Raw genomic sequence first — 22,037 nt, 5'->3', positions numbered from 1 at the left:
CACACATTTTACAAACTGCAACTTTTAAAGAAGCTCAATGGTGAGTTGAAGGAAGCAGCATACTTTTCCATACTTGAAATACTTATCAGCCCTTTTTGCACGGCGGCTTCAGACCAGCGGAATATTTTCCAAAGGGCTAAAATTACATGTCTGGACGGCTTTGTTGTTGATTTTCCTCGCGGAAAAAAAAGCCACCTTGAGATTCCGTGTCATCAAAGAAGCAGGCTTTTGAGCTCTGAACTATTTTTACTGCGCCAATATGCTGAAGGAAAGCATCATAATGGAGCTTATTTTCATTCCCAGAATGCCTCGGTAAATCCACCGCGCCTCCGTAACCTTTCCCCGGAGTCTATTAAGTGAAATGGCTGCTTGAGATCATCGGGATCAAATTGCAAATAAAGATTAGCAGCGGCAAAGAAGCGAGCGTGTCGGGGTGACAGCGATGTGAGCGACGCATTGTCTGTGATGAGTTCGATAATAACTACTGTGTTTAGCATCACGCTGCAGAATGTTTGAGTTTTTCACTGCGGGGAGGCCACGTTTCATATCACAATGAAAATAAACAAAAATGATTTTGTTCTACAAATGAGTTTTTATTTCAAAAGTTACCTCATAATAGTGAAATAAGTGGAAATTCAGTTACATATGTATTTTTAACGGGGTCAACAGCCGACCCCTCAGTCTGGGGTCGCAACCCAGTCTGAGGGGTCGAGAGAGAACCATCAGAGGGAGGAGCTTGGAGACAACGTCAGGGAGGTAAGAAGGTCTGGACCCGTGGTGAGGAGGTCAGTTCTGAACCAGAAAACAGAAGATGAGGAACCAATGAAGTGACGAAAACCTAATGCTTCGACATGCGACGCTGAAGGCTGCCTTCGGCGTCACTATAGGACGCAAAAGTCCTCTTTCCTCGCCATGGGAGTGAGGATGTATTGTTTGAGAAGATCTCAGTCTCTTGGACAAAATAAAGTTTGCTGTGATGTTTCTATTATTCCTGCTTAAATCTCACTTCCTCACAGTAGGTTGGTGGTTTAAATCCAACACCAGTGAGTGCCTCATAAAAGACCATTTTCGGACTGAAGCGGAACAACAGACTGGACTTGTGGTGAGGAGAACAGTTCTGAACCAGGAAAGAGAAGACGAGGAACCAATGAAGTGATGACTATGACTAGATGACTAGAGAGGCTGAGCACTATTGTCTATCAATAACTATCTACCAATACTTCCACTCCCATAATACACTGCAACAGTTGAAACTGTTATGGCTGATACATGAGCCCAATGTTTTTGGATGGATAAATATGGGTAATTTAATAAACAAATCTTAAGATTTCTTTTCTATGTGGTTGACTTTTCTTTTCTTTTTTTAAATGGCAGACTTTTGACGTAAGGAATTTTATCTGTAGAACTACAGACCCAACTCCACACTCCATTGAAAGCCATTAGCACGTACAGTAGGCTAGCTAGCTCCAGCTCTTTCACTGAAACTCAATCTCAAGATTGCGGTGGCAAGTTTGCTTATTGCCTCAGCTAAAAGAGGCGCCTCTAATTCCAGAAATACCATCCTAATTTAACAGCTTTTCACGTCATGCTTTATTTTTATTTTTTATTTTTATTTTTTACAACTGTTTTCTCCCAGCTCCTGCTGCCTGAAGATAGACCTGTATGTCCTCTGTGGTGTCAACAATATTCTGTAAAACAGACTGAAGCCCGAGCGAGAGTATTTTGGTCGGCGTATCTAATAGCATTGGACCTTGGGTTCTTGGCATGACGTGGCGGATCTATATTACAGACCAGGGCAGGTGCAAGGAGGAGAAGATGCTACTAAAAATAACCTTGGGAGGACGAGAAGACACTGGTGAGTCCTCGCTTTCAGGAGTCCGCACCGTCTTTGAGATGAGTTATAACCGTGTAATAGGATTTTGAGTGTGAGGATTGAATCCTCTCTCCCCTTGCTGAAAGGCACTTCAGCACTGATACATTATCAGCTAAACACTTCCTACTCTTGAGCCCTCCTGACTGTGAACAATGCCTCGAGGGGGTCTGTCGATTCACAGCCCCCCACCCAAACAAACACAGACACAAGTGGCTGTCAGGAGACGTCGGCGAGGCAGCTGCCTGCCGCTTGAATCCCGGTCCAGTTAGACCTTGACACAGAGTCAATGCTCCCATAGTTTGAGAAGGAAGTTTTGCATTTGAGTGGCCCATCACATCCCATATAAAGGAGAATGAACAGTCAAATGTTTAAGAGCAGCAAATCACCGTCGGCCTCGGAGGCACCCACACACGCCTCCTCCCCCAAAAAGTATTGGATGTCCACAGGAATCCAGTCTCCCCCCCTTTGAAAGTACATATTTGACAGTGCGCAGGGAGGCAGAGCCCGCACTCCAGCTTCGTGTTCAGTGAGGCACAGACGCCCTCCAGCTCCTCTCCTCTTTGCCTTTTTCTTTCGGAGGTTTTGTCGGTGACAACCAGAAGCAGCCATGGACGCCATCAAGAAGAAGATGCAGATGCTCAAGCTCGACAAGGAGAACGCCTTGGACAGAGCGGAGCAGGCCGAGTCGGACAAGAAAGCCGCCGAGGACAGAAGCAAGCAGGTCGGCCCAGTTCATTTGTGGACCTGGTAGAGACGCCGGATCTCACCTGCCGGATGGAATAAATGCGCTTGGTTCATGAGCGACTGATGTTAACAATGTGTTTCGTGTGCATGTGTGAAGTTAGAGGACGATATCAGAGAGTTGGAAAAGAAATTGCGTGTGACTGAGGATGAGAGAGATAGAGTGTGTGAGGACTTCCAGACGGCTGAGGAGAAGCTGCTGACAGCCGACGAAGTCGCCACCAAGGTACCAGCCTGGGAGCTGCATGACCCTCCTAACTGTCTCTCCTTCTCTCTCCTGTCCTGTCCTGTCCTGTCCTCTCCTGCCTGTCCACCACTGCACACCTGCTCACTCCTCTGCTGCCACCCCGCTGACACCCACCTCAGCTTGAGGACGATTTGGTAGCTCTGCAGAAGAAGCTGAAGGGAACTGAGGATGAGCTGGACAAGTACTCTGAGGCTCTTAAAGATGCCCAGGAGAAGCTTGAGCTGGCTGAGAAGAAGGCCACTGATGTGAGTAAGAGGGCTTCACCTGCTTGCACCTTTCCTCTCCTGCGATGGTTCAACGTGAACATCATTGTTGAACCGTCGGCCACGATTCACCACAGATCACAGTCAGCTCAAAGAAGGTTTCACTGTAACGCAGATGGTATCACCTTTACAGGCTGAGACGTCGGATGCCGTAGAATGTGCCGTCTGCTCCGCACGGCCAGAGTTTGGATAAAAATAGCCCACTGCTTTATATGGTCAACATAGAGCTGCGGGCAGCGCGTTTGCTCACCACACAGACAGAAAAAACCTCCTCTCCCGGCATATTAGCAAACCCACTGCAGACTTCTTAATTGTACAGTTAAACGCCACATGAGCGAAAGCTATGTTGAGAATTTATTTTAAGGCATTCAAGGGTCGTGACCTGGCAGCCACCACAACACCTCGGGTCCTCGTAAACGTTTAGTCCCTCGACAAACAATGCTGTTTATGAGCCTATTAACCTCCAGGTTCAAGTTCGAAAGCCGAATTAGGTGGAGGCTCGGATGGAGACGATCCACGGGCAGACAGCCGCGCGTTTGTTACACTCCATATATATCTTTTTAATCATCTTTAATCTTGGCTTTTGCCTTTTATTTTATACCCTGAGGTGAACTGCTCGACTATTATTTGCTTTCAACAACCATGAAGGAAGATAGAGGACATTAGACACATGTGCTATTATTGATAAGATTATTGTTGTGGTTATTACATATAATATATATAAAATATAATATAATATATATTTAAATCAATATACCTAATATTATAATATATAAAATATATATATATTTTTTTTTTTTTTAAGTTTCATAAATAAGAAATCATGATGCAATTGGACCAATAAACATGAACTATATTCATTATATATTATTATATATAAATTGATATAATTGATATATATCTATATCTATATCTATATCTCTCTCTCTCTCTCTCTATATATATATATATATATATATATATATATATAAAATTAGCAAAAGAAAATATTTCTGAAAAATAATAAATTAGAGGGGGGAAACAACAGATATGAAAAGTATACATTTTGTGATAATTAAAACAAATGTAAAAAAGTAATAATACTTAATAACAATAAAAATGTAAAAACACTTTCCTATAAATATTATTATTTAAATTACATTGCCTCGTTCAATTCAATAAATCTTTTTTTATAATGAAATAACCAATAAAATAAGCATTGAATGCCAATTTTTTTTGGATGTGTCTGACAAATTTTGGAATTATTAAATACTTTGGAATTAGGTGAACAATATGTCATAAATGAGGAGAAGATAATGAAAATCAAATTGTATTTTGGAGGAGAAAAAGACAAATAATGCTTATTTGGATAGATAACGTGTAGTGGACGGAAAGTAGCGTTTTATTGATAATTATAGCCAAAGAAAGAAATTCATTTCAATGAATTCATTTTGCCAGCGATGGTGCAGTGCACCAGTCTGACCAGCAGATGGCAGTGTAGCTCTAAAAGCTGCCCCTGGACCGCACGAACGAAATAATGAATCTTGTTGACAAAACCCGCTCATTTTATTATGAAATTTGATATTTAACGCCACTTTGCGATGGTATTTCGACCATCAATATATGTACTCATTTGAACTGGAGCACGTCTCCACGTGCCGTCTTATTTTCTGACGTGACTCGCGCGCGCACTTCCTGGGCGACAGCGAGCGCGTCTCTGCACCGACGGCAGGCGCGAGCGTCTCCGCGTCCACTTCCCGATCTCGACCCAGCGAGCCTGCGGGTGTAGCGCGAGCCATGGCCGGAGTCGCGTCTCTGGAGGCGGTGAAACGAAAGATCAAGTCGTTGCAAGAGCAGGCGGACGTCGCCGAGGAGCGCGCGGGCAGATTACAGGCTGAGCTGCTGGCGGAGAGGAAAGTCAAGGAGCTCGTGAGTACGCGCGTTCAACGCGGGCTCGTTCTGCCCAGCGAAAATGGCTTCAGCGTCTTCCATCGCCTGCCATCATTGTAGCGGCCTCTCGGCCTCATGCTGTTCCCCTCAGACAGATAAGCCTGTGTCACTGGCGAGGTCGGCCGCGGGATCCGCTCAGATCCGCTCAGACATCTCACCTCCTTTATTGCTGCAGCGCGTGCAGGTGCATTTGAGCCGCTGCTTCAACCAGGAAGTTTCTTCTCGAGCAGAACATCATTGGCATCCTGTGCTGCTCTGTCCATATAAGGTCAAAAACAAGACGCTATCTGATGGGAATAAACCCGTCCGAGTCTCACCTTGATGCCTTCTAGTTGGCAGCTTTTACACAGAGCTGTTTACTTCTTATCTCATTTCACAGTGAGACTTGCCCTTTGCACCAAAGGTGCAGCAGGTCCCTGAGAGGTTCGAGAAGTATGGCAGGACCAGCCTGATCATCTTCTGAAAGACCATTTGGAGAAGCTTCATCCACCGTAGCTGAGCGCAGGGGAGCCTTCTGAAGGCCCCTGAATGAGCAACACTCTTTGAGCTGATGTGACGTGACGTGTTGTTTGAAGAAGTCTCCATCCTGATGTCTCCGTCTGCTTCCAGGCTGAGGGAGATGTGGCTTCCCTGAACAGACGTATCCAGCTGGTTGAGGAGGAGTTGGATCGTGCTCAGGAGCGTCTGGCCACAGCCCTGACCAAGCTGGAGGAGGCTGAGAAGGCTGCAGATGAGAGCGAGAGGTGGGCTCCTCTAGGTCGCGTGGTTCACACTCATGATGAGGGCGGCCTCTTCACAACATCTGGAGAAGGAGCAGCGCTCCGGGGGGAGACTCTTGTGGGCCTTTTTCTTCATGCCATTGATGCTGCTGAGAAATTCCCCCTGAAGTCCAACCCCTACTCCTCATTTTTCACTCATGAACAGTGTAGCTGAGATTAAAGCCACAGTTCTCACATTAATTCTATTTCATTTTGAGCCAAACTTGCGCATTTTAACCTCCATATTTGGCCCTCAAGCCCTGAGTCTGACCTGCTGGTGACATCGACCAAAAGATTCAAAGCCTTTGGATTCACAAACCTTATAAAAATGCAGGTCAAGGTGTTTGAAATCAAAGTCATTTGAAGTAATGTAATACAAGGAAATTGAAATACAATGTTTTTCATGTTACATATGTAGAAAATGGCACCAAGAAATTATTTTTTCGAATATAATCAAATGTGCAACATCTTTTTACATGTCTAAATGAGAGTGAAGACCGGTAACGTTCTCTCGCTGCCTGACTTCATCATTCCAACGCTTTCTGAATTGACCACAAACGTAATTAAATACCTTTCCTTTTTGTGTTTCAACTAAAGAATCTTTTATTTCAGTCCAGACGTTCGGGGAAGATGCAAGAAAGTGTTCTGTTACTCTTATATTGATGTTAAATATCAATAGAATCACCTTGAACACTTCATAATGCAACTAACAGCAAGTGTTCCTTAAAGTTTATACTTTATTAGTTTTTTGTTTTTTTATCAGATTCAGGTCCAGAATCACTTTATTTTATAATGTTACTCACCAAACATGCAACATAACAAAGAAAAATAAAGCCATATTAATATGTAATACTAAGTGCAAATAAAAAGAACCACCTAAAACTGTATATACAGTGCATTAACATATAAAAAATAAAGACATAATATGTACTACTAGGCGCGAAATAGTGTGGTACTTTTATATATATATATATATATATGTCCAAAGAAATGAGTTCAGTTTAAACCTGCATCACAGCGATAGATGGAACAAAGCGAGTGACGCGACGAACATGGCTCCTGGCTATAGTCAGTCACCCAGACAGGATGAGCAGAAATCAATCAGCTGACCTTTTCAGCAGTAAAAACTTCAAAAATGACATGACGCCTGTTTGTGTATGTAGAGCCGGGTCTTCTAAAAAGGTCCATGTCAAGTTCTCCCTGTTCACTGTCAGATTTAATGTCTAAAACTGTTGCTCCATTCTTGTGACACAGAGGCATGAAGGTCATTGAGAACAGGGCCATGAAGGACGAGGAGAAGATGGAGCTGCAGGAGATCCAGCTGAAGGAGGCCAAGCACATCGCTGAGGAGGCCGACCGCAAATATGAGGAGGCGAGTTTTCCCCTCCAGTCACAGAGACGCAGCCGAGCTGGTGTCTGACTTCACCTTCCTCCCGCCTGCAGGTGGCCCGTAAGCTGGTTATCATTGAGGGGGATCTGGAGCGCACAGAGGAGCGTGCTGAGCTCTCAGAAGGGTAAGACGCCCGCCCCGCGCCACGGCTTTTCTGTGACTCACCCGCCAGATTCCAGCTCCCACCTCAGCAGTGGGCTGCGTTTCTCACTCCACGTGTCCATCATTTGCATGCTGCCCTTGGTTTGAATGGTCACGGCTTGCACCCCACTAACAGACACGTGTGGAGGCTGGAGGACGAGCTGAGTGTCTTGGAGCAAAGCATGAAATCACTAAACTCCTCAGTTGTTCAGGTAACCCAGTCTGAGAGCGTCGCTTTGTTCAACCTGCTTCCCACTTTTCACTCACGCTTCGCTTGCTGGTCGTCTGCTTTCCTCACGTTCAGAGCTCTAACTTGGCTGGAGTGCCGTCTGAAACAGCTGCTGTTCACCTTTGAACTCTAGTGACTCAGAGCGCTCACATTTTGCATGTTTCAACACAAAATAAATGTGTTCCATGCTTCATTTCACTGCCACGTTTGTTGTGATGAATGCTGTCTTTAAATGGAAACCTTTAACCTTTCAAAGGTTTCACTTTAATTCCATTAATTTGTTTTATTAATGAATATAATAGTGAGTTACTTCCATTATTGCACTTATTTAATGGAAAATAATGTTTTAAAATGACGATAAACTGATGTGTTTTTGCGCAAGCATATTTTACTTTATATTCTTTAGTGAATATGTCTAAACAAATATGATGAAGAATTGTTGTTATTTTGAAAAATCTATATCCAAGTTACCTGGATGTAACTCCGGTTCTATGAGTACATGTGAAGCACTGTAACAGACTTTGCTACTGGTTTATCCTTTTTTATGCATAAATTAAGATCATATTAATTATATTAAAAGTCATGCTCCTAAATACTTAAAATATTTGCAAAAACACTAGTTGAATATAAGTTATGAAGCAATATGTGTCCGATACATCTGATCATAGTTAAAAATTTAAATGACGTTGTGTTTGAAAAACGCTGTGCAGTGGAACCAAAACTCACGATAACAACATTTTGCGGTGGGTTTTTGTTTAAAAATCAAATTTAAGAGAGAAATGTACGATGTTTTTAAGAGGCAGCGCAGGTTATTTATGCTTCTTGAACATGAGGCTTGCCTCCACACCTGTGACCAGTGAGTCTCATCGTGGTCCACTGGAACCAGTTCCGCCGCATCTCTGGCACATTCCAGCCCTGTTAACGCTCCAAAAGGTTTTCTTTGACTGTTGGGTTCCCAATCATTTGAATCCCTGTAGATCTTACTGTGTATCTTCTGCCCTCTCCCTCTCTCTGTCGCTGTCCTGTGTCGCCCGGCTCTGTCCACCCACCTCCCCCTTTTTTACCCGCCTCTCTTCACCCCTCTGGTCAAACACACCAGCAAATGCTCTGAGCTTGAGGAAGAGTTGAAAACTGTGACCAACAACCTGAAGTCACTGGAGGCCCAGGCTGAGAAGGTGAGTGCCGCCGACTGCATGCTGACTGACCTCTGAGCTCGCGGGTGGAGGACGACGGGGGGAAAGGAACCGCAGCTCTCTCCGTTGTGTGTCGACATTAAGAGACCTTCATCTGAAGAGCGGATGTTTGACTCCCGCCGTTGTTTGTGTCCCACAGTACTCGCAGAAGGAGGACAAATACGAGGAGGAGATCAAGGTCCTGACCGACAAGCTGAAGGAGGCAAGTTTCACAACTCTCATCCATCAACTTTATTTACACTGACTTTTGCTACAAAGTGAGAAACAGAAGACAAACGTCCCCATTGTGTCCAACCCAAAGTGAGGAAACGCCCTTTAATTTTACCTCAAAAGTCCAGTTTTTATGTGTCATTCTGGTGAAAGTAGAAAACTGTGTAGAACAAAATGCATAGAAATACCATGCAAATACCAAAATATTTAAGAAATATGGAATATAACTGTACACAAATCTATTGGAAACTAAAGTTCTATATACTGTAGTTTGTTGCAGCAGAGTTCCTGACAGTGATGAAGGTAATCATATATATATATATATAAATAAAATTGAAATTCTTATCCAAATATTTTCAAGCCATTAAAAGAGCTTTAGTTTCAATAAGGTGATATTAAAACTTGTATATAGCCAAATATCGTGATTTAAATAAACAATAAAATAAATATAACAAAGTCATTCAAATTGATAAATGTGGCTTCTAGTGGCAAATATTCTTATACCATTAAACTGCGAATAATTGAGATTTATTAATCACAGTGTTTATATAAAAATATATAAATTAACACTGGAAATAGATGTACACAACTGAAAAAAGTATGTTTAGCTGAAGGCTAAACCAGGTGAAGTTATCACGAACTGAAGTCAAGCGATTTCGTACACTTTTGTGCCTGAGTTGCGAGGTTGACCAGTGCACAGGCTTTAAACCTGGACCGATCTGTTGTGGAGATGGAAAGCGTCCGTCCCTCTGAATCCTGGCTGCAGTTCATGACTGGGTTTGTCTGCTCGCAGGCTGAGACTCGTGCTGAGTTCGCTGAGAGATCAGTCGCCAAGCTTGAGAAGACCATCGACGACCTGGAAGGTAGGTTTGATCCGACGCCTCCGCCCTTCATTTCCACCCTTCATCCTCAGGTGGTGAAGTGTCACTGTTTATTCAGCAGCTGCGTGGAGGCATTTCCCTTCTGCTTTGTTTGCACGTCCATTCTTATCATTTTCTGGTGTAACTCTGTTTTTCTTCTTTCCCTGAAACGCCTCCATTCATCCACCTCGTGCTCCACACCTTCTTTGCCTCTTCACCTTTGCCCCCCCCTCCTCCACACCCTGCACCCACCTGTAGATGAGTTGTATTCTCAGAAACTGAAGTACAAGGCCATCAGCGAGGAGCTGGACCACGCCCTCAACGACATGACCTCCATGTAATTGTCGATTTGCTTGCGTTGCCCCGCCCCTGCACCCCACCTCCCCCTGCTCTGTTTTCCTCTCCGTCCACATCCGACTTGTGTGTCACCGCGGTCGCACTTGGATGTCAAACAGGAATGACTCCAATATTTTCTGGACTGTGTACTGGAAACCTCAGACGTGTGACTTAACTGTGTAACACGGGTTTGTTTGTAAAACTACACAAGGACTTTTGAAACGCATGGAAAATTGGTATAATGATTACTTTTAAACATGAAGTAATCGCTATAGCAATGTGAGCGTTTGTTCCACTCACTCAAGAGTGAAGTTAATACCGTCGATGATATTAACATTCAGATTAACTTCCACCTACTAACACGGTCTACTTCTACCCAGAAGAAAGGCCCCGCGGTGTGTTCACATGAGGTGTGTTCTGATCAGGTTCAGCGTGCGCAGAAGCCTCCGCCATCCTACTGATGTTAGCGCAGGAACTCCACTGCAGCTTGTACCCTATTGTCATTATTATTTATATTTAAATAATAGATTGAATGTATTATTTTTTCCTCTTTTGTAGAGTGCTATATGTTAAAATATGATAAGAGACGAACTTCACTGTTCAGTATTTTAATACACCTTTTATCTATTTAATATCTTGAATAGATATGAGTTGACCGCTCCATTGTAATAGTGATTTTAGTATATATATATCAATATACACAAAGAAATATTCTGTACATTCAGAATGTTTTCTTACCTGTTTATTCGTCATGATGGAAGCTGAGAATTCCGGGGTTTATGGACGCATCACATGCTGTTGCTGTAAGTTAGCATTAGCTTAAAAGTTATTAAAAACAAGGTCATATTTTGGTGGAAATCGCTGAGGTTTAAATAGTGGCGTCACTATCATGGCGGAGGTGAACGCGTGGTCCGATTGAACTTGTGTAGCGACCGTCGCTCTAAAACCGTCCCGACTTATTATCGGCCCGTTTTTTTGTGGGAGATTCTCTCAATGCGTTTCCATGCGTTGCAGCTGTGGAGTGGCATCCTAACCTGCCGCGGCTCCCGACTCCCTCCTCACTGTCGCTCTTCTCTCCCACACAGATAAATTGTTTACACCTGATCAAAGACGCGTCCCGTGGGCTGAGTCTGCTCTCTGCAGCCTTCTCTCCACTTTCCTTTCCCCTCTCCCTCACGTTTCATCCTCACGTCTGAACTTCCCATCTCTTGTACAGAATCCTAGAGTCTTTCTGCATTGTGTAAAAAGCAAAATAAACCTCCTTCCTTCTACGTGAGCTGCATCTCTTTACTCTCCTCTTCTTCTTTCCATCTCTGTGCAGTTATGATTCATGTTTTCTGCGCCTGGTTTCACGTGTCCACCCTGCCTTTTTGTTGTTGTTGTTGTTGCTTTGACTGCTGTGTGACCTTCAGGGAGCCCCACGCTGAGAGATTTAGGAGCTGGATGTAGATGTAAAAGATAGTTGGTGGTGGTCAAGTAGAGGAGGAGTGAGGTACGGAGCATCATGTGAGCAAATATTGGAAGGAAAACGGCTGAAAAAGATTGTCTGACCCACAGTATGGGCTGTGTTTGAGTTACTGTCCTGAACCTCAATAAATCTAAAGTCACACGTCCTGAGTTGTTTATTAAAGTTTGGTCGTAGCACAAAAATGAATATATAGGTATTAAAGCAGAGCAGTTTAGGCCTTGAAATATAATTTTTCTGTTATTATCCTTACAGTCTTTGGTCTCTCCAACATGAATTGACAGTGTTCCACTGTTATGTTGCCTTTTTCTCGGATTCTATTGTAGTTTTAAATTTGACTGTAGTTTATTTTGGCTCATGTAAACTTCCCCTTTGTGGGAAGAATAAAGACAGTCTAAATTACCCCAGAAATGCAAAATTTGTTGATTCAAATTTTGGGGTACACTGCTGTCTGATGAGGCCCTAAGAATTCACATGTTCTGGTTTTTAATAATGTATATTTTTACACGAATAGCAATATCATAATTGTAGCAATTTGTACAGTTCAGTTTTTCCTCCATATATTATAAACGTTAATACAACAACAATACAAATAGGAATTAAACTGTTAGAGACTCTTTAAATCTCAGTTAAGACAACATTTAAAAATAAAATAATAAATTAATTACATAAACACTCAATTTATTCATCTTCGTTAAAGGAAATACATTATGTTCTATCTATTGGGATAAAAAATATTTCAATAATTTCATTTATTTTGTCTTTTTTTGGTAATTATTGGTCATATATATGTGATAATTAAAAGTAAATATTCATGCACAAACAGTATTTTTGTAGCTAGAAGCAGTATACCATTTTATTGTCTTCTCAATCTGATTTATTTTAGTTTTTGTCATTATTTTCATGCTTTACCTTATTTTCTTCATCATGTTTTAGTTCTTCTGAATTATATATATATCAACTTTTTGACATCATACACATATCACATGTCATACATCAGGAGCTGGATGTCACATGATTTGCTCAGTGCTCTATAACTGGAATTTGGAAGTTTAAAATGAGCGAAATACTTTATATAACCTTGAAAAATGATATTTGATTTTTGTTCAAGTCTGTCTGAGATTGGCTGTAGGCAAATGTGTTGGTTGTTCTTTTAACTGTGTGAGTGGTGTGTACACTGAGACAGTGGAGCTTCCTGAGGTAGGTGTCAACCGCCTGTGCACTTGCTCTCACTGCCGATCTTTCCTCACTTCCTGTCTCTTCTCTCTCCTTCACTTGCTTTCCGACTGCAAAGATCGACGCTTCCAGCAACTTGAGAAACACCGCCACCTCAATAATGAGCTACGTTTGATGTTGAATGACAACTGAAGTGTTGGAGTGGCACCTCGCGTGTGTTAGCGACAATCTGCTCAGAAGCACTAAGTCGATACATGTTATAGGCCTGCGGTAGATCAGGGATCACAGCATCTACGTCACCATAAATATAGACTTAGCAACAAGCTAGATGTTTTTAGTTCCACTGTTGTTGTTTGTTTCATCTGAAAGTATCCTCACACATCATGTCCCAACACTTGGTTTCACTTCCTTAGCTCAGGAAATCCACACCACAATAAGACACATTAGTGTTTCAGCCGCCTCCCAGTCGTGGATCCAGCAGCTCGGCACATGACCTTTTGCTCACATGACCTGGTTTGAGAAAACATTAATGAAAGGTTCAGTGTGGAATGCAACCATGTGTCTGTGCTGTGACCCACCCAAGTCTACGTTCCAGGTGGCTCTCTCATCCTTCAGCTCGAGAATCTGAATCAGAAAGACTTTATTAATCCCAAGGGAAATAGTTTGTAACTTGCTCTGTACACAACATATCACAATAAATTAAAAAGAAATAATATTATAAAGTGCAAAAAAATAAAAGTGATACAAACGATCTTAGAAAATATAAAATACATGCTTCAATATTGCTCCAAGTGAAGCCTCAAAACAAATAAATAATTCAACTGTTTGTTCAGTTACAGTTAAAGGACAAGAAAGAAAGTGAATGAAATATCAGTTTTTGAAATTTTAATGCAATGGGACAACTGAATTTATCATTAATATGCAATAATATACTCGACTGTAACTTCATAAATGAAGTGTCTGGGGTGTTAAATTCCACATTTGGGTGGGTCATAAGCAAACGCTAATAATGTACATCAAACAACCAGTTAGCTTCAACAAAAAAATCAGATGTGTACTTTTTTATATGGAGGTATATGAAGTTTAAACTGTACAATCCAACAACCTTTACTGTATTTGAAGTGACAAAATATATTAAGATAAAGCAAACCTTTTGCAATGTGACAAGAATTTAAAAAAGTTTTGTACTTTTTTTTACCACATTTATTTATTCATAAAGCACTTGGAAAAAATATTTATAAAGCACTTAAAAACAGCACAATACCATCACTATTTTCTGTACAAACTGAAATATTTTTAAAAAGTTAATCAAATCAAATAATAAGGTGGATTTTTGAAAGTCATATTTGTGTGAACGTGTGAAACAAAAAGTCATGTCGTCTGCCTGTGAAGGACAGAATGTTGTGGTGGAAGCTGGGCTTTAAACTGAATATCTAATCTCATGTTAACGATTGACGGAGGTGACAGTGACTCTGGCGTGAACTTAAACCTCGCCCTCTGCTGTTCTGACAGAGAAACTGTCTCAGGCTAAAGAAGAGAACCTGGACATGCACCAGAGGATGGACCAGACTCTCATGGAACTGAACAACATGTGAACGCACAATCTGAGCCCCCACGCACCCTCACACTCACACTGTGGTATTGGCTTTTGTTTGCACCTTGCTTCCCAAAAACGTCTGCTCTCACATTCCTGGTCCGGTGGAGGAGCAAACCCCCGGAGGTCCTGCCTCCTCACATGGAGCTCAGCCAAGGAGAGGAAGGAGCTGGATACTGCCCTCTGTTGAGAGAAACACCGCCGACTTTTTTAAACTCCGCTATGCAAGCCAAGCTACTCCGGACTGGTCTTCTATTGCGACCGCGTCTCCTCGGTTACAAAGATCGCTGCAAGCGTCTGCATTGAAAGTGATGGGGTCGGGATGAAGTGAGTGGATTTTGCACTTGAGAACTCAGATTCAAACTTTCAAAGTCACATTCCTCTGAATTGCTCGGGCAGTTTGTCGCACGCGTTGGTTAAATCTGTTATTACTCTGGTGCTACTGTGTTTATCTGAGTTTCATAGTGCAAAATCTCTTTATTTTGTCTGCCAAATTGTTTTTTTTCTTTCCTTTGGATTGTTGAACAGTGTTTAAAAAAGATGTTTTAGGTTCCTATTATATATAAAATGTTTGAAAAAAAAAGAGTAAATAAAAGCATGTGGGAAACTTTTTAAATATGGTTGGTGTTTGCTAATCTCTACCATTCAATTTGCCGCAATAATTCCAAAGGATAACATAATAAACGATTTCTTTTGCCCACCTGAAATTCAAGTTAAACTTGGCAACAAGCCTTATATGAAACTCTTTTTCCTTCCTTATTGTAGGCATCATACATTTAATAACACACACATAAATAAATATATCATATGCACATCATTATTGTAGGCATCATACATTTAATAACACATACACAAATAAATATATCATACGCACATCATATACAAAATAAATCGAACGAATCAGAATAAAAATGAAAAAAGAATTATGGGTAATATGAAGAGTATAAATTCATGTAGACAAAATTAAAAAGCTTCAATCATATTTCCGTTTGAAAGTACAGTTTGTCATAATGTAAACAAATCAAATCTTCTACAACACTTGTCTTTTTCCATTAATATAATGGTTTCAAAATAATTGAATATACATCTCCAATAAATAAAAGGCGAGAACTTGGAATTGTGCACATGGAATTTTCCTAATATCAGCAAATTAAGTAAAACCCTGATATTATTTTTATGTTTCTGTGTCTTTTAAATTCTATTATTTTGCATGTTTTGTATAAATTATATTTTTATTAATTATTATTATTATTATTATTATTATTATTAATTATAAAAGTGTACAGTGGTTTCTTCCTCCACCCCACACACTGAACATCCGATATGTAACTCCACAAATCTAAAAAGCAATTTATTACAGGGACAGACTCGTAAACTTCTGTCAACAACTGAGCTTTTTACCTTTGACCTTGTAAACTTATTCGCTACGGTGACGTCAACAAGACGGCTGACAGAGTCACGCAGGCGCAGAAAGGTGTCCTAGCTGAAACCAAACTGGCGTTTGCAATATATGTCCAGCAGGGGGCGATAGTGTTTGACTTTTTCTACTGATCAAACGAAGAAGAGCTCCATGACAACAAGAGTGAGCAGAAGTAGAACACAAACAAAGTGTTTGTCGTCAGCATGTCACAGTTGTGTGTCCTCAACCGTGCTATTTTGGTGTCGCGGTGTACAGAAAGATTAAAACAGCGCTCACTTTGGTTTCAACGACAACAAAGACTCCACGTCGAGGGACCGAACCCTGCCGCTGCTGCCTGCAGTAAACGCCGGTCCAAGTCCTGGCTCTGGCTCTGCGGACTCGGTTTGGGCGTCGCTGTTGCGGTTGGACTGAAAACCAACCGAGAAAAGGCGAACGTTCCCTGTGGTGACGGAGAGAATTTGAGGATTGGCGGATATGAAGCTGCGATCGAAGCGAGTCGAGAGCTGCTCAAGAGGATTCAAGTAGGAACACGTGATGATGTGTGACCCTGTTTTGCTCTGGGACCCCGGTGTGTGTGTGCGAGGCTCGAGACGCTCAGATGGTTCCTGTGTGCTTGTCCTCGGCAGGCGGAGGTCGGCGCACCGGGTCTGGTGGTGGGGGTGTCGGTCAATGGTCACCAGGTCTGGAGTGAAGGTTCGTCGCTGCAGTTTTGTATTTCAACTGTCAAATTGACGCTAACATATTGTCTTCTATCGATTTTAACGTGATGCTATAGTCATGTTTTACAAGCAGGACATCTCTCCGTTCTAGTTCTCCTTAAAAGCCAACAACTGAATGCACTTAACTTATTTGCTTGGAATTTGTTTTATATGTTTTATTGACTATTTTAGCTCAGTGAAGTCAATAGAAATTAGACGAATAGTTTAGTGGTGGAACTTTAACAAGTTTATTACGAGTAAGTTATTTAAAAAAACGCTTTATATATTTAAGAATTTAATTTAATTTAATTTTAACACAGAACCTTTGTAAGTGCAGTAGTTCCTGGTCCACTGATCACACTGATGCGCGAGACACATGGCAGCTAGGATGAGAACAACAACAACAAACATGGAGGAATCCACTGAGAATAGTTACTTGGACTTAAGGGCGGAATGTTTCATTTTAAGACCAATATTTTCAAGACATTAAAAGAGCTTTAGTTTAAATAAGGTGATATAAAAACTTGAATATAGCCACCATCGTGATTTATTGTGCCATTGTCAAACTGATGCAAAATAAACAATATTTTGTTGTTTAAATGTTTCATTCGGTCCAGAAATATACCAAATTCATTCAAATTGAGAAATGTGGCTTCTTGTGGCAAATACAGTGTTTTCGAACGTCCCGGAGTTTGAACAAAGATTTCGAGATTTTTTTTGCTTCGGATTTCGAACGAAAATCCAGAACTGGAACGCCCCCGAAATAAGCTGGAAAAAACATAACGTGCGCGGACCGACCAGCTGACCCACGACGCGCTTTGTTATTGTGTATAACGCAGCCTCTGTATGCAGACGTGTCCCGTTAGCTCCATTTAACTGACTGTTTTTTCTTCATATTGAGGTGTAAAACCTTTCCTGTCTCCTAGATTAATTTTTTTAATCGAATCCCACCCCTACTAATATTATAATGTTGTCCTACTGAAATTCTGAATCGACCCTTCAGGGTTTGGCTATTCCGACTTGGAGAACCGCGTGCCGTGCGGCCCAACAACTGTGATGAGAATCGCCAGCATCAGTAAACCGCTCACCTCCGCCGCTGCTGCACTTCTGTGTGAAGAAGGGAAACTGGACCTGGATGCTCCGGTCCAGAAATATGTGCCGGAGTTTCCTGTGAAGCAGTTTGACGGCCAGGATGTCAGTCGACTTTAATACCTAGTCTTTCATCCTTTCTTTTGTGCTCAGTCTTTTCATCCTCTTGCAGGTCACCATCACCCCCCGTTTGCTTCTGTCCCACCTGAGTGGAATAAGACATTACGAGAAGGACGGCAGGAAGGTGAGGGAGAAAGCCAAGCGGCCGCTGAAGCCGCCCGCTCAGGAGACAGAGGAGGAGAAGAGCTCTGCTGAGAGCAAACCGAACACCCAGGAAAACAGTGCTCAGGCGAAGAAAGAGTTTGAACAGGAGGAGTATTACTTGAAGGACAACTTTGAAAATGTCATCCAGGCGCTGGACCTCTTCAAGGACGACCCGCTCATCTACAAGCCAGGTGCAAAATGAAAGCATCTGCAGGATTCACTGTTCTGAATCGACTTTTTGTTTGCAGGAACCACGTTTCTCTACTCCACTCATGGCTTCACTCTTCTGAGCGCGGTGATGGAGCGGGCCTCGGGTCAGCGCTTCCTGGATCTAATGATGAGCATGTTCTACGAGCTGGGGATGGACCACACCGTGGCGGAGCAGAACGACCCCATCATTTACCATCGATCCAGGTGAGTAACACGCGCGGCACCGCTGCGGCTTCACAGAACAGAAGTGTGTATCTCTGCGCGTCCACAGATTCTATCACGTCAACAAGAAGGGGCGGGTGGTGAACTGCCCCTACGTGGACAACTCCTACAAGTGGGCTGGGGGTGGCTTCCTGTCCAACGTGGAGGACCTGCTGCTGTTCGGGAACGCGCTTCTCTACAGCTACCAGGTCGCCCAACTGCAGGACCCCAAAAACCTGCTGCCGGGTTTCCTTAAACCCAAAACCATTCAGGAGCTGTGGGAGGCTGTGGACCGGACCGAGTCCAACTCCAACAAGGATCATCTTTACGCTCAAGGCTGGATGGTCGTGAAGGAGAAGCACAAGTACGGGCAGTGCAAGAGGCGCAGGTGCTTTGTTTCTCACACAGGGGGCGCCGTCGGGGCCAGCAGCGTCCTCCTGGTGTTGCCCACCGATGAAGCCCTGGACGGACAAACGCTTCCACGCGGAGTGGTGGTCACCATCCTCATGAACGTGCAGGGAGTCGGCCTCAAAAGCACTGCCTTCAAAATCGCCCATGAGTTCGACAAAAGCATATGAGCGTATGAGCTGTTTTTAACAATTTAATTTTCAAGAAAATGAATTTCAGTTTTTCCCCATCCGCCTTTTAATGGTGTATTTATTGAAAGATCATTTCACTTGCGCTGTTATAGGACTTGCCACTAGGGTGAGCCATATGAAAAAACAACTTGCCTTTTTTAAATCATACTTTTAAATCCGTCTAAATCTGTGAAGCGTGTTGCATATTCTGCCATTTAGAACTGGTCCAGTCTGATTCATCTTGTCTTCACGTTCCAGCTGCCGCATTTTTTTATTTAATGAAACCTAATTTTGACTACAGTTTTTGTAAAATAAAAGCCGTCATGAATGAACTACATGACAACGATGATTCTTTCATTTTGGACTGCAGTCGGATGAACATTGTCAGACAGAATGTGGGTCACCAAAGCTGTGTGCGAGCATCGTGTCACAATTACATGCATTTTAATTTGCACTTTAATTGTATTCAGAAGAACCTATAAATAGCGGCCCACGGTGTCTATTAATACGCTGAGCTTCACACAAAACTGCAAGTTGTTTTTGTATCCTGAAACCTGCATTAATCGAGACAAACGCAAACAACTCGATTGTGTAAATAAGTATGACAGTATGTGTTTTAGTATGTTATTCATTTTGCCGACTCAAGATAATGACATTGGCTATTGATAAGAATGAATTGCAAAGTTATTGGCCTTTATTGGCGGAAACTATTTCAGACCTATTTATGTTATTTATAAATTATTTATATTGACTTTTTATGATTTATTATTTTCTTGTTTCTATTTTCTTATACATTTTTTCGCTAGAAAATCAGGAGGAAACCATTACAGAGCTTTTTTATGACTTTTTTAAATTAGAAAAACATGTTTTATTCAACTTACATCTTAAAAAATAGATCTAAAAATATTCCCCAAATTATCTTTTTATTTTTTTATTGATATCTCACAGTGTGACTGTGCAACTTAGACTCCCGTCTGGAGGCTGTGAAGCCATTTCCATGCCAGAGTTCATTCAGAAGAACCTTCTGGAAGTGCTGGCTCTCTCTCTCCTTTTTTCTCCTCATTTAAGTTTATCGTGGCACAAATGGAGGAGAGGTCTTTCTAGGACTGTGGTCATTCCTCTCATAATCGGTAAAAACAAGGGATAAAAGAAAAACAGGTTTGTGCCGGCAGCGGAGCTCTGCACAAATAAATACCGTTACATAAAACACTTTCACCAAGTAAAGAGAGCGGCGCGTCAGAGCAGGATCCGACTGGACGTCAGCCTTTGTGCGCTTGAGCCCAGCGTGTCTTTGGGTTGGACTGGTCTGCGGCAGGCATGAATGGAATGGTGGGAATTTGCAGCGTCCAGCCTCCAAGACTGGCATCCTCACAGGAGAGGAAACGGTCATACTCTGGGCTTTACTTTCCAATACTGCGTCTGGCTGCTCTGTTGGCTCTGCATCTGCTTCTCCTTCAGCATCCTGCACAGGGAGATGGTTGTAAGCCAGAGCAAAGTCCCACTCCTCACACCACCCTGCTGCTATTCTTAGCCGCCGTCCTCAATCCATAATGTACTCACTTGTGTATGAAGTAGATAACAAAGGCCAGCACCACTAAGATGAGGACGGCGACCAGGACCAGGGCTACAATTAACCCCACGGTGTTGCCGCTGGAGGAGGTGGTGAAGAGCTGGAAATGCTCGCATCTGCTGCCCTTGTAATTCTCGTTGCACCTGCAGTCGGGGAGAGCAACTTTCAGCAAACTTCCCACACGCCGCGTCATGTGTGATATTTAGGTCACTCACACGCAGGAGAGCGCGCTCATGGAGGTGAGTCTGAAGCAGGTCCCTCCGTTCATGCAGTAGGAGGCCTCTTCTCCGTTACACGGGACGCCGTGGTCTGGGGTCACAGCATTTAGTGTCAGAACACGGCGGGGTCAACACTCATCATCTGTTCACTACCTGACATCATCAGGATGGATTCACTTCTTGCTTCCTCAAATGGACGGGAAGGTATCGCTCCTGTCAACAAACAGCAACAGTGTTGAAATAAAATCTCCTTTTATTTCTTTTTATGACATGAAATTCTTCCATAAAAACTAAAATATTTATTTAAAAAAAAGACTGAATGACTGAATCTAAAATATTTCAGTCATGATAAATAATAAAAAATAATTAATTTAAAAAATCTGAAAATACATATATAATTTAACCTATTTAATTTTTATACATATATTTAAAAAATATTTAATAAATTTGTTTAGAGTTAGAGATTAAAAAGTAGGAGATAAAAAGCAAGTGAAGCAAGAGGATTTTACTGTATTCATGATGTCAGAATTTTTTTTTCAAAGAAAACAAAGGCTTTAACACTATTAATTACTATTATTTTTATTCATTATAACCAGTCAGATTAACCACTTTTGCAGAGTTATTTTATTGGAATTGATTTATTATATTCACTGGAAAGACTTTTTCTTTTTGTTCACTCCTTGGCAACAAACAACAAAATCTATGTATTTTATTATTGAAGCACATAGTTGAATGTATGTTCTATTCAATCAATAAATACAAATAACCAACAGTCTCAAATGAATTCTCTTAATCTCTCGATAAAAGAGCATTTTATTTTAGTAAGAAAAATTAATTTAAAAAATGCTTCTTCTATAATAATGTGTGTTAAACTGGATTAAATTATTGTAAAAGATGATCTTCAGAAGAGGATTCTTAAATGAAGTCGCCTCCTATTGTTGTGCTTTCATCTTTCACATGAAATATCGTCCAACTTTTTACTTAAAAAACTGTGATATTTTCTTTCAAATAACTATGTCATCGATTAACACTGCATACCTCAGCTGCATTTCCTATTGAGAGCATTCGTTTTAAGGTCCAGTTTTAACCATTCAGTGTGTATTTGTGGGTCAGAAAGTAGCTGCTCAATATGCTTAGTAGAATATCCGACACCACTTGTCCTCCTCTCTGCCATAATCTATTGTCCATAAATCCAGAGATCAAATCCTTACCTGCTGGACTGTCGTCGTCCGCGCACGTTTCAGACTACTTCACATAACTTCCTCTCTTTTCTGGGGCTGAGGTGGGCGTGGCGCTTCTTCCGCCTCCAAAAATATGTCGTGATTGCAGTTTGTCCACTTGTAGAAGGCAACACGACAAGTACGTCAGAGTTTCACCTGCTGGC

The 22,037-nt window shown here is 41.9% G+C and overlaps 3 protein-coding genes across 17 annotated transcripts; 2 read left to right on the top strand and 1 right to left on the bottom strand.

Annotated features, from left to right (window-relative positions):
* The first annotated feature begins 2,357 nt into the window (after positions 1-2,357).
* On the top strand, positions 2,358-15,337 carry tpm1 (tropomyosin 1 (alpha)). 14 transcript variants are annotated; one of them, XM_053884774.1, is made up of 10 exons: positions 2,358-2,594; positions 2,715-2,840; positions 2,981-3,106; positions 5,663-5,796; positions 7,066-7,183; positions 7,255-7,325; positions 8,671-8,746; positions 8,904-8,966; positions 9,768-9,837; positions 10,093-15,336. In XM_053884774.1, exons 1-10 carry the CDS (start codon positions 2,481-2,483, stop codon positions 10,173-10,175), a joined length of 981 nt encoding a protein of 326 aa, XP_053740749.1. In that variant the 5' UTR covers positions 2,358-2,480; the 3' UTR covers positions 10,176-15,336. The 14 variants fall into 14 exon arrangements, with proteins under 14 accessions (XP_053740749.1, XP_053740740.1, XP_053740748.1 ...); XM_053884773.1 differs by having other exon boundaries at positions 2,360-2,594; positions 14,324-15,098; XM_053884764.1 differs by lacking the exon at positions 2,981-3,106 and having other exon boundaries at positions 2,361-2,594; positions 10,093-10,171; positions 11,256-15,333.
* A 623-nt stretch (positions 15,338-15,960) lies between these two features.
* Positions 15,961-19,214, top strand: lactb (lactamase, beta). Of its 2 annotated transcripts, none has more exons than XM_053884759.1 (6): positions 15,961-16,346; positions 16,452-16,518; positions 17,527-17,717; positions 17,785-18,067; positions 18,125-18,290; positions 18,358-19,214. In XM_053884759.1, exons 1-6 carry the CDS (start codon positions 16,029-16,031, stop codon positions 18,863-18,865), a joined length of 1,533 nt encoding a protein of 510 aa, XP_053740734.1. In that variant the 5' UTR covers positions 15,961-16,028; the 3' UTR covers positions 18,866-19,214. The 2 variants fall into 2 exon arrangements, with proteins under 2 accessions (XP_053740734.1, XP_053740733.1); XM_053884758.1 differs by having other exon boundaries at positions 15,961-16,364.
* Positions 18,925-21,893, bottom strand: LOC128770382 (pro-neuregulin-4, membrane-bound isoform-like). Its single transcript, XM_053884775.1, has 5 exons — positions 21,865-21,893; positions 20,807-20,866; positions 20,651-20,744; positions 20,426-20,578; positions 18,925-20,327 (listed from the first exon to the last, which is right to left on the bottom strand). The coding sequence occupies exons 2-5, from the start codon at positions 20,814-20,816 to the stop codon at positions 20,252-20,254; spliced, it is 333 nt and encodes a 110-aa protein (XP_053740750.1). The 5' UTR covers positions 20,817-20,866; positions 21,865-21,893; the 3' UTR covers positions 18,925-20,251.
* Positions 21,894-22,037: the final 144 nt, after the last annotated feature.

The sequence above is a fragment of the Synchiropus splendidus genome, chromosome 14 (genome assembly GCF_027744825.2).
Source record: "Synchiropus splendidus isolate RoL2022-P1 chromosome 14, RoL_Sspl_1.0, whole genome shotgun sequence".
NCBI classification, from domain to species: Eukaryota; Metazoa; Chordata; class Actinopteri; order Syngnathiformes; family Callionymidae; genus Synchiropus; species Synchiropus splendidus.
Note: the sequence above shows the minus strand (reverse complement) of the source record. Positions and strands in the feature narration are given on the sequence as shown.